The sequence below is a fragment of the Phascolarctos cinereus genome, unplaced genomic scaffold (assembly GCF_003287225.1).
Source record: "Phascolarctos cinereus isolate Bilbo 61053 unplaced genomic scaffold, phaCin_HiC Scaffold_726;HRSCAF=1367, whole genome shotgun sequence".
NCBI classification, from domain to species: Eukaryota; Metazoa; Chordata; class Mammalia; order Diprotodontia; family Phascolarctidae; genus Phascolarctos; species Phascolarctos cinereus.
The window spans coordinates 418,585,187-418,597,483 of record NW_027556098.1 but is presented as its reverse complement, the minus strand read 5'-3'; the positions used below and the strand labels follow the sequence as shown (position 1 = coordinate 418,597,483).

Sequence of the window (12,297 nt, the reverse complement as noted above, 5' to 3'; positions counted from 1 at the left end):
AGGGCAGGAGGATGAACCGACCCCCTTCCCCACCACCCATGCCTTCCTTTATAGAGGGCAGAAGCTAGCCTTCTGGAGTCCCTCAACTCTGCTTCTACTACCCTACCTGGATTTTCCAACTCCACAGAACAATATGCCCTTGCACTAGGAGTCTTCTAGTGTTCCCCACAGGCACACTTTCTGCCCCAATTAGAATGTAAGCTTTTTGAGGGCAAGGACTGCCTTTCTTCTTCTTCTTTTTTTTTTTTGAAAATTTTTTTATTAACAAGATTTTGTGGGAGATTAAAAATGGCAATAACATCAACAAGGAAGAGGAGAGACGGCTGTCCCAGAAGCCCAGCCCCATCCCTGTTCCTCCCGTCCCTCCCAGGGCTCATCTGTCCCTCTCTTTGCACTCCAGTCATACTGAGTCTGCCGGCTCTTCATTAGGCTGAGGCCTGGACCCATGATGAGGACTAGAGTGGGGGGGAGGGAGAAAGAGAGGGAGAAGGGGTAGTCTGTCTGACCCAAGTCACTGCTGGGCCCTCACCTCTACTTCTACCCTCCTAGCTCACTGCCCCAGAGGGACTGACAACAAAGGCTGGAGGGAGCTGGGCCTTGTCCTCTCGGACTGCCTTTCTTCTTATTAATTGTATCCCCAGTGCTTAGCACATGCCTGGAATATAGTAGGTGTCTAATAAGTGTTCATTCAATAAGATTGCATTGTCCCTAGGATGAAATCTGTTTACTTTTATGCAATATTCTTCCCAACAGGCTCCTTCCCCTCACCACCACTCCTGTTTGTCAGTCCTCTCTCTAGTTATAGGATTTCTCTTCCTTTCTTTATCTTTATCTTCCCCCCTCCCATTTTTTTTTGTATTTCTGTTTAATTATCTGTATCTTCATTACATTTTCCCCTTTCCCTCTCTCACTTAACTGATTAGTTTACTACTCTCTTCCCATTTATTTTATTTATTATTGTATTTTTATGAGAACTTTCCAAAGAGGAATTTCTTGGCTTAGCCCTTTTCATTGCTTCTTTTACCTTCCTGTCAATCTTGAACTTTCATTCTCTGATTCATGCTCTACATTGCTATTTATTTCTCCTTTAGTCTCAGGGTTCTTCACAGGGTTTAACATTTGAACTACTAGGTATGAGTACCATCTTCTAACCAATTTCTGGGAGGTTCTAGGAGTCAACATTCACCAAATGTCCAGAAGAGAACAGGGCCATCTGCTTCCAAATAAGTCTGAGCAACTAGGCAGTGCCGGGGATAGGGTGCTGTGACTGGAGCCAAGAAGACTTGAGTTCAGATCTGACTTCAGACACTTACTAGCTGGTGACTCTGGGCAAGTCGTTAACCTCTGTTTGCCTCAGTTTCCTCACCTGTAACATAAGGATAACAGCATCCACCATTCAGGGTTGTCATACAGATCAAACAAGATAATATTTGTAGGGCACTTTGTAAAATGCTGTATAAATGGTGGCAGTTAACTTGTGTGGTAACAAGATACGTAGTCCAGCAAAACAAATTCTCACCTTGGCTAAGCCCAAAACTGTACGTCCCATTCTGCACTCTGAGCCATCTCCTCTGTGTCGGGAGGTGGGCAGCCTGCTTCACATTTGGTCCTCTTGGATAACTTGGGTGGTCATTGTAGGCTGCAGGTTCTGAAGCTGTTCAGTACTTTTTCTTCATAGGATTGCTATTGCATAAATTGTTTTCCTGTTTCTGCTCAGCACTTTTCCTCAGTTCATGCAAGTTTTCCCAAGTTTCTCTGAAATGGTCTCTGTCAGTAGTTCTCATGACAAAGTAATATCCCATTAGATATTATTAAGAGCTACCATTTACAAAATGCTTTAAAATCCAGAAAGCACCTTTCAAATATTAACTCATTTGATCCTCATGACAACCCTGAGAAGCAGGTGCCATTATTATACCCATTTCACATATGAGGAAACTAAGGCAGATCGAAGTTAAGTGATTTTCCCTGGGTAACACAGCTATTAAGGATCTGAGGCCAGTTTTGAACTCAGATCTTTACAACTCCAGGCCCCACACCATCTCCACTGCATTGCCCAGTCATTACCCAAATAATGGAGACCCCTTTGTATCATTTATTTGATTTCTTTTTACCTTTTAATACCCGCTTCAGAATCCGCCCTCCCAAGTGAACATTCATTATGCTTTCGACTATTCCCTCCCCATTACTGTCCTCCATATTAATCCCCCTCCCCATCCCTGCTTATCCCCCCACTGTATATATATATATATATATATATATATATATATATATATATATATGTATATATGTATATATGTATGTATATACGTATATATATATATTTTGGTGAGGTAATTGGGGTTAAGTGACTTGCCCAGAGTCACACAGCTAGTAAGTGTTAAGTGTCTAAGGCCAGATTTGAGCTCAGGTCCTCCTGACTTCAGGGCCAGTACTCTATCCACTGCACTACCTGGCTGCCCCTAATTATCCCCTATTGAATCTGATTTATTTCTTCACCAAATGTGTGTGTGTGTGTGTGTGTGTGTGTGTGTGTGTTCAACCTTCTTTGTCCTGTTGAGAGTGAAGATCTTATGCCTCTCCCCGTGCCCTTCCTACATGTCTTTATATGATTCTCTCATATACCCAATTACAGGAAATACAAAGTTCCATCTGCTTCTTCCTTCTTTCTGCACTGATAGAAAAAGAGGGAAAAACATAACTACATTCATATGGATTCATCTGATGGCTGTGTTTTCTGTGTCATCAAGTCCTTGATAAGCACGTTAATTAGATTCATAAGGTTTCATTCTAGCGTGACTTCTCTGATGTAAGGTAAAGTTGGAGCTCTGGGTGAAGAGCTTCCCACATTCACTACATTGATATGGTTTCTCTCCAGTATGAATCCTCTGATGGACGACAAGGTTCAAGGAGGTTCTGAAAGCCTTTCCACATTGATTACACTGGTGAGGCTTCTCTGCAGTATGAATCTTCTTGTGGACAGCCAAGTATGAGCTGCGGTGAAAGGCCTTCTCACACTGGTTACACTTATAGGGTCTTTCTCCAGTATGAATCCTCTGATGTACAGTAAGGGCTGTGGTTTGTCTGAAAGCCTTCCCACATTCTTTACATTGATGAGGTTTCTCTCCAGTATGAATCTTCTTGTGCGCAGCCAGGTATGAGCTGAAGTGAAAGGACTTTTCACACTGATCGCATTTATGAGATTTTTCTGCACTGTGAGTCTTCTGATGGGTGTGAAGGGTTTTACTGCGGCTGAAAGCCTTGCCACATTCATCACATTTATAAGGCTTTTCTCCAGTGTGAATCTTCCGGTGTGTACTAAGGGATGAGCTCTCACAGAAGGCCTTGCCGCACTCCTTACATTTATAAGGCTTTTCTCCAGTGTGTATTCTCTTGTGGACAGCGAGGCTGCAGGACTGACTGAAGGCCCTTCCACAGTGATTACATTGGTAAGGCTTCTCCCCAGTATGTAACCTCCTGTGTACATTCAGGGCTGAGCTTTCCCTGAAGGCCACCTGACATATGTTGCACTTGTACGGCTTCTCTCCAGTATGAATCTTCTTGTGCACAGTAAGGGATGAGGTTTGGCTGAAAGCCTTCCCACATTCATTACACGGATAGGGCTTCTCCCCCGTATGACTCCTCTTATGCACACTGAGACTTGAGCTGCGGCTGAAGGCCTTCTCACATTGATGACATTGATAGGGCTTCTCTCCGGTATGTCTCTTCTGATGGGCCATAAGTGTTGAGCGCTGGCTGAAGGTATTCCCACACTCGTTACATTTATGAGGCTTCTCTCCGCTGTGAATCTTTTGATGTAGGGTAAGGGATGAGCCCTGGGAGAAGGACTTTCCACATTCATTACACTTATAAGGCTTCTCTCCAGTATGTACCCTTTGGTGTACGGTAAGTTTGTAGGGCCTTGGGAAGTCCTTCCCACAATGATTACAAATGAAAGATCTCTCTGGATCATGAATCTTCTTGTGCCCATTAAAGTACGAGATTCGACTGAAGGTCTTCCCACATTCATTGCATTTGTAAGGCTTTGGGGCATTTGACATTTTCTGATCTTCAGTAAGATCTGGGTACCCTTCCAGCTGATCACATTTATTGGTTGGCTGTGGAGTAAAACTACTCTCAGATTTATTACATTCATCATCTTCCTTTTCCCTTGGAGTTTTCTTGAGGATAATATTTAATTTTCTGGAATGATTCTTCAAATTGTCTTGCTGTTTCTCTAAGTTAATTTCACGTCCCTTGATTTTTCTCAAATTGAAGTCACCGGAACTATTGAGCTCTGGAGCAGACTTCTGGGTTTGGGGTCTATTCCTTCCACCTGAAGCAAGAAAACAAAACAAAACAAAACAAGGAAAACACCCCCAAATATATCTGCTTACTTCCCTTGGCAGAAACAAAAGTGATTTACATTAGTGTCACTTTGGTCTCCTCCCTTCTCCCTTGCCTTCCTTCCCTCCAGTTTTCTTTGTTTGTTTTATCCCTAGCCCTTTACACCATGCTTTGTACAGAATAATATTTAATAAATATTTTCTCATTGGTTTATTCATTCATTTGCTATTTCACCACTGACGCTTCAATAGCTCTGTCCTCACATCAATGCAGGGGACCTAGGAGGTCCATAGGTTGAGCAGAGCCATCCCATGTATGTCTGTCCCATATGTCTTAATTTGTTAATTCCTTTCACAGAACTGGACGTACTACTCAGGTGCAGTCACAAAAGATCTCAGTACAACAGGCCTATCAGCATCTTTGGTCTAGACACACTGATTATATCCATGCAGCCTAAGTTCACTTCATCTTCCTTGCCTGCCATCCCTCACTACTGACTGTTCTTGTTTTGACACGCTCAGCTCTTTTTCTGCATCAGACAAATAACCATACCCATCTCCCCCAACCTCTAAATGTGCACATGAATTGTTGAACCTAAATGTAAGAGTCAATAGACATCCCAACTATATTCTATCTCATCTATCACTTTTGGTCCACTGTCCTATTGACCTTTTATCTTCCCCTAAAGCACATCTTCAGACTACCATCAACAAGACCTAGTCATAGAATGGAGCATGCAGTATTGACCAGCTATACCTCATCCTTCCAACAGAGCAGTCAACATCTCCTCTGTCTCCTGTGTCCCTCTCAGGATGGAGGATAATATCTTATACCTACTGTGCAATGGAATGTTTATCTACTCTTGAGTATGATTTGAAAAAGTTGATGTCCTTTCTTCTAATGCCTTTTTCTAATTTCAATATAATTTTTGTTATGTTCAGCAGAGGATGCATTTTGTAATTCCCCTTTTCCACATCTGTGTATAAGATTTTCAGGACCTAATGCTTGGTCACTTGGTCACAGCACTTGGTGCTGTGCTAAGCTGAAAAACAGACACACTCTATTCCCAATCAGGGGACATGACTCTGAAGAAAGAATTCTAAGATAAAGGAGACCCACTCCCACCCCACAAGAGCAGGGGAGGAAAAAGCTCGGAGTCATTGTGAGAGGCACTCTTTCTCTAAGAATGCAGGCAAAGATCAAACAAGATGAATCAGGAAAATGAGTTATGTTGACGCTCACAGCAGACAACCTCAGTCCTGTTCAAATGACCTCGGAAGACTGGGGGAGAATGCCCTGCCCAACATTGGCAGATAATGACTTCCTGAAGTAAATCCCTGAAACCTTCTAGTTTGACTCACTCACCTGGACAGGAGTTCCTTGGGTCTTCATGTTCTAGCAACCATGGTGCTTCTCCTTTGTCCAACTTCGAGATCCAATCTGCTTTGGGAACTGGAAGCCCTGATCATGGTAAATAGCAAAGGAATACAGAAACCTCTAAATTCACTCCCTTGTGAGGAAGGGGATATGTTAGGAAGGAGCAGAAGGTAGTGCCCAGGAATTCATAGGAATAATGTATTGATGTTGCTGGGAGCTACAAAAGGGAAACAGGAAAAGTCATGGAGCCAATTTGGAATCACAGAATTGGTTTTTTGTCCATCTCCCTCTGGGAAGAATAGGAAGTCCCTATAACTTCTGTCATTTTTAATGAAATTTAAGGAAAGTATTAAGAAAGAATAAGGCCAGACTCGCTCTTGTAAGCCCCTAAGAGTAAGACTAGCAGCAGTGAACTGTAAATTGAGGCTTGATGTCAAAATCAATGCCATAAGGATAAGACACTTCCCACAGGGGAAGGGGCTGCAGCAGGACCTAGTGGGTTCCCTGAGCCAGAAGTCGACAAAAAAAAAGCTCATTGACCAGTGCCTAGAGATGCTTTTGAGGAAATTATTGTCCAAGTGAGACTTAGACCCTGAGGTCACATCTCAGTCTGAGAGTCTATAAATCTGATTCCATCTTTGACCTAAAACTCCCTAGAATTGTGAGGACACTACCTGAGAAGTAATAAAAAGAAATTCCTGTTTTTCTATTAGACAAGGCAAGGACCTTTGATGTGAGAAAAGGGAGCAGCAGGTCTCTGTCTCTCCAACAGGAAGGAATTAGCCATCTTTCATTTTCAATCATGCATAAATGTTTGACTTCACCAAGTAGGTGGGGAGGGAGCAAAGGCAGTCCCTTTTAACAGAATGTTCCAAATGGTTGGGCACTGGTGGGGTCAGAGGGCACATCATCCTTACCCAGGGACAGCATGTTCTGAGAGATCTCCAGCATGACATCCTTGTACAGCTTCTGCTGCGAAGGGTCCAGGGAGCACCACTCCTCCTGGCTGAAGAGCACAGCAACATCCTTGAATGTCACACCTTTCTGAAACACCAAAGGATTTGGAGGCTTAGATTTTGGCAATGATCTAGTTCCATACAACAACCCATTTACAGAGGAGAAAACAAGCCCCATAGAAGGCAGATGACTAAGACTTGGCCACGGGGCCCAGGATGAGTGTCAGAGCCAATCTGGAAACCATGAGTGGTAAGAGTGAATCAAATGATGATAAAAACAGTCTATGTCAGCAGTTGGAAGGGAGTTAAGAAATGTCTTATTGTCCAGTACTTGTCCCTGTGACTTTTATTGGGATCTTTTAGACTCCATGAGCATCTGTGGAGAAGACAGATGTGATGTAAGAAGACAGAAGAAGGTGATGTAAAACAACTTATTCATCAAGACTGTCCCAAGTGTTGTATTCAAGAAACCCTCTTCAAGAGAATTATATGAATAATTTATGATGATCTGGCAAGAACAAAGTAGTTTGCAAAGAAGATTTCCTGGGATTAATGAAGAGAGGACAAAGAAAAAGCCCCATATTGCTTCTTTCCTGAGACAGATCTGATTTGTATCTAACAAGACAAAGATGAAGACTTTTTAAAAAATACATTTTTACTGATGCCTTTTGTCTTGCATTTCTCCCTTATATGCCACCTCCCACAGAGCCATCCTTTATACAAAAACATTTTTTAACTAAAAAGATTTTTTTATTGTTTAACCACTAGCTATTATATGAGCACTAGTTAGTCTGGTCATTGCTGTAGTCATTGTGTATAGTGTGTGCTGGAATCTGCTTACCTCACTTTGCACCAGCTCGTACAAGTTCTTCTATGCTTCTCTATATTCCTCAAATTCACTATTTCTTGTGATACAATAATATTCCATTACATTCACATACCACAATTTGCTTAGTCATTCCCAAATCGACGGGCATCTGCTCTGTTTTTGTTATTTGCTACTATTAAAATTCCAGCTATAAACATTTTGTGTATATGAGGCCTTTCTTTTTGACAGTAACTTTCTTGGGGTATATGCCTAGCAGTGAAATCTCTAGGTCAAAGGGGATGCACAGTTTAGCCACTTGGTCTACTTAATTCCAAATGGCCTTACAGAATGGTTGTGCTGAGTCACAGCTGTACCAAAAGTGAATTAGCCAACTTGTCTTTCTACAATCTCTCTAATGCAGACTAGTCCTACTTTCTATTATCCTTGTCAATTTGATGGGTGTGGGGTGAAACTTTAGGGTTGTTTTGATGTGCATTCTTACTGTGTTTGGAATTTTCTTTCATAGAGTTATTAACTGTTTGTAATTCCTTTAAGAACTCTATTGACATCCTTTGAGCAATGAGATACTGAGGAATGCCTTTTGGTCTGCTCTGCTGCTGTGAGTTGTCCAACAACTAACACCTTGAATTCCAAAACCTTTTCCGAAAAAATTTCTACAAAGATTTTTTTCCCCAGTTTATTGCTTCCCTTCTTGTCCCAGATGACTTGATTTTGTGCGTGCAAAAGCATTTCCTTTTCATGCAGGAGAATGATCCATTTTGTCTTTTTCAAATCCTTATCCAATTAAGAATTCATCTCTAGTTGTAAAAAGTATATGATCTGAGAATCTCAATTTTTTTGTCCTATGATCCTTAATATTCAGGCCATATCCATTAAGAATTTATTGTGGAATATGTTGTCATATGTTAGTCTGACACACAATAATACAACCAACTACAAAATGCTTCTTAAATTTAAATTGCTGGAGAGATAATTAGGGCTAATGGATGGGCCATGCCATCATAAAGAAAATGACAGTATTACCAAAATTAAATTAAAAATTTAATGCTATACCAAAAAATCTACCAAAGACATACTTTGCAGAGCTAGGTAAAATAATAAATTTCATTTGAAAGAACAAAAGGCCTAGAATATCAAGAGAAATAGTGGGGGGGGGGAGAACAGGAATGGGGGGGAAGCACAGCTTACTTCAAACTTATAAGACAGATCAGCAGTTATCTAAACAGTTGATTCCAGTTACAAAAATGGAAAGAATCTGTTCAATGCACAGATGAGACAACTGAAATTCAAATATTTCTGTCTTTTCCCAGGTTACCACCTGGGTCTTTGTTTTAGGTTCAAAATCTCAGCATTGCCCTGGACTCCTACTCTCCCTCACTTCACTGATATCCAATCAGATGCCAAAACTTGTTATTTCTACCTTCTCAACATACATTGTATCTGATCCTTTCCTTCCTTCCTTCTCTTCATTCACACAGCTCTGGTGAGATTAAGTTTAATATAGATGAATGTAAATTCTTATACTCACCTTCCCAAATACAAAATAGGAGAGGCATGGCCAGACCATAGCTCATCTGAAACAGATCACAGTAGACTTCGAACCCAACGTGAGTCAAGAGTGTGGTACTGCCATCCCAAAAGCTAATGACATCTGAGGCTCCGCTATGAGAGATCCAGGATACAAAACCAGGTACCTAGGCTTCCCTGTTTGCTCTGGTCAGACCCCCCTCTTAACTTTTGTTCTAGGATCTAGACTTCATATTTTAGAAAAACCCTTTGGAAGGGGCAGAGCACATCCCCAGGAGGGTGACCAAGATGGTGGTGGATTATAAGGTTGGGCCATTGAGAATTAGGTTTAGAAGGAAGTTTGGAGCTTTTATGTTGAGAAAAGGTCTCTGTGAGATGTGAATGATAGTGGTGTTTGAGTATCTTAAGGGCAGACACAGAGAGGATGATTTGGACTTTCTCTGCTTGGCAGAACAAGGAACAATAGGGAAAAGTTGGAAAGAGGTGAAATTAGGCTGGATTGAAAGAAAATCTTCCTACTCCACACAGCTGTCCAAAAGTAGAATAAGCTGCCTATATTTAAGAAAGGGTGGGGTTTGTGGAAGAAGGGACTCTAGGGTCAGGCACTGGGCCAGAGCTGACTGCTAAGATTCCTGCCAACACTGCCAACATAAAATCTGGTCTATGAATGAAATGGAATAGCATCGTGTCCTAAGAAAGAGGGAATGGGAGAGATTCAGAAAGACCTAGCAGGACTTGTATGAATTGAGGCAGGCAGAAGTGAGTGGGGCCAGAACATTTATACACTGACTATGATATTGCAAAGGAAAATAGCTGAGAAGTATTTCAGAACTCTGGTCAAGGCTTTCCACGTATAAAATTAGTTTGTAATGTTGTTGTTTGCCACAAGAGGGAGCATTCAGGAAAAGAAGGGTGGGGAGACCGTAAGACGTGGAGGTAGGAAGTTAGAGATGAACGGTCAAGAAAACAGTTAAAATACGTAAAGAAATGAGCAGAAAGACATTCATATGAGGAGAGTGAGAAATAGGCAGTGCTATTACATTTTGCATGTATGTTTAAATGAAAATATGTGTTTAAATGAATATACATATATACACATACACATATATTCATTATATATTTATATGTATATATGCATACACACACATATTCAAAATAGACACTGAAAGATTCATACACAATCTCCTTCTGTTGTTTTCTGTCTATGGAAAAGTTCATGTTTGCTAATGTTTGCCAAGTCCTTTGACTAACTGTACTTACCAAGGATGAAGTTCTCTGGGTCCCAGGGGCCATTCCCTCTGGCTTCAAGCTTCCAACTTGGGTCAGGCTTGGACCCCCTACAGGCTGAGCTAAGAAAGAAGAAGCTTCCCAGAGGAGGAGGAGGGGATCTTTTTTTCTCCTTGCAGGCAGGTTACTGGCTTTCTCGACAAGGACCTACAATGGATAAGGGACCAAGGAGGGTGAGAGCCCTAGGCTCTTCCATCGGGGAGAGACTCCAATCAAAGCAGCTTTGGAAATGTAAAAGGTCTGGACAGATTTCTACTTCCACTGCCTTTTCCCTTCCAATCTCCCCCCATCTCAGCCTCCCCCCTCCCCCCACAAAAGGAACCATGTGTCTAGACCAGGGATTTCTCAATCTTTTTTTGTATCATGGGCCCCTTTGGCAAACTGGTGAAGCCTATGGGCCCCTTCTCAGAATAATGTTTTTAAATGTAAAAATTAACAAGGGATTACAAAGGAAACCGATTGTTTTAAAATATATTTATCCAAATTTTTTTAAGCCAATATCATGGATCACAGGTTAAGAACCTCTGATCTAGAAACCTGACTAACCAAAGAATCTAGGGGAGAGGAGGCAAAGGTTAAAGATGGGAAGGGCCCTGGGACATGTAGGTCTGGGAAGGGCCAGAGCCAGGTTGGGTCTTAGAGAGACAATCTCTACGGGGAATAAGGGGATTGGAGAGAGGATGGAGAGCAGTCTGAAGGGGCTGGGGTAGGGAGCCAGACTAGAGAGAATCCCGGACGAGGAGAGAGTGTCCAAAGTGAGGGGGAAGGCTGGAAAAGAAATCCTGGGTCCTAGTATGGAAATAAAGACTGCGAAAGAAGTTGAGTCAGGGAGACAGGAGGCCTGGGTTAGGAAAGCAGATGCATGGTCTGCAATGGGCAGAGGGATGGGTAAGGCACCCTGGGCACTGTAACAGTGTTAAGGGATTTAATGGGGGGACAGCATCTATGTACCAGGAGGGGATGGGAGCGGGGAGTTCGGGAAGTAGCATCCCTGGGTTTCAGTAGCTGGAGGAGGGTGGTATGGAAACGGCGGAGAGCAGGGCCGAGGGCTGGGTGGGGGGAACAGGACACCTGGTAAGAGTGATGGAGCCAGGGAGAAATGAGGCCTGGGTCCCTTTCACGGGGAGTAGGTGGACAGGACTCCTGGAGAGGACAGCATGAAGGCAGGATGTCTGGATCCAGATAAGGGAGGGAGAAAGACTCACCGGGAGGTCAGACAGGAGCAAGACAGAGGAGAAGAGAGCTGGTAGAGGCGGGTGGGAGCTGAGGTAAAGGCTGGGAACCGAAGGTGAGCCAGGATCTAGGTTGAGTCTTGTCTGGGACTCAGTCTTGGGTCAGCCGGAGATGGGTTCCCACTCCCAGCCACAAAGGATTCTTGTAGGAGGCGAGCAGGGATGCGCTTGCAAAGGCGGGGCCTCACTAGTCCGTCACGCTGCGGTGGAGTGGGGGGGCTTCCTCCCCTGTCTCGACGCCCCGCCCCTTTCCTCAAGCCCCACTCCAGCCTCCCTGCCCCCGAGGTCCTTGAAGTAGCTTTTGCCTCAGATCCTATCCTCTCAGTACTAAGCTGGGGAGGGTCCTAGGTCAGAGCACTTGCTGTCAGGTGTACATTCCCTGCTGCCTCTACCTGGCCTCTGGGGTCCAAAGCTCAGGTCTCTGCTTTCCTCTCAAGACCCACGCTCTGCCCTCAAACTTCTAGACTTCAGTGAACATGGAAATGGCCCCGTCACCCCTGGGCTTCTCAAGCCACTAACCTTAACACCAGGAACTCCATCTCCACTCCACCTGGCCCACCACTCCTCGGGCTGGTCACCCGCCCCCCGTAATACTTCCACCTCCCTACTTCTCCCTGCTCTGAAAGCCAAACCTTCCTGCCTGTGCTCGGAATCTCCTACCCTTCGTATCTCCCTCTGCCCCACTCCTTCCAAACCTCTTCTGCACCAGTCCTCACATGCCTCCATGGTCTCTTAGTCATAC

General features: G+C 43.4%; 1 protein-coding gene across 1 annotated transcript; it reads right to left on the bottom strand.

The window, feature by feature from the left end:
• Positions 1-2,717: 2,717 nt before the first annotated feature.
• On the bottom strand, positions 2,718-10,463 carry LOC110219875 (uncharacterized). The gene is given in 5 exon segments (XM_078145957.1): positions 2,718-3,040; positions 3,110-4,336; positions 5,713-5,808; positions 6,642-6,768; positions 10,297-10,463. Coding segments are annotated over 5 exon segments (1,758 nt in total). The 5' UTR covers positions 10,330-10,463; the 3' UTR covers positions 2,718-2,765.
• Positions 10,464-12,297: the final 1,834 nt, after the last annotated feature.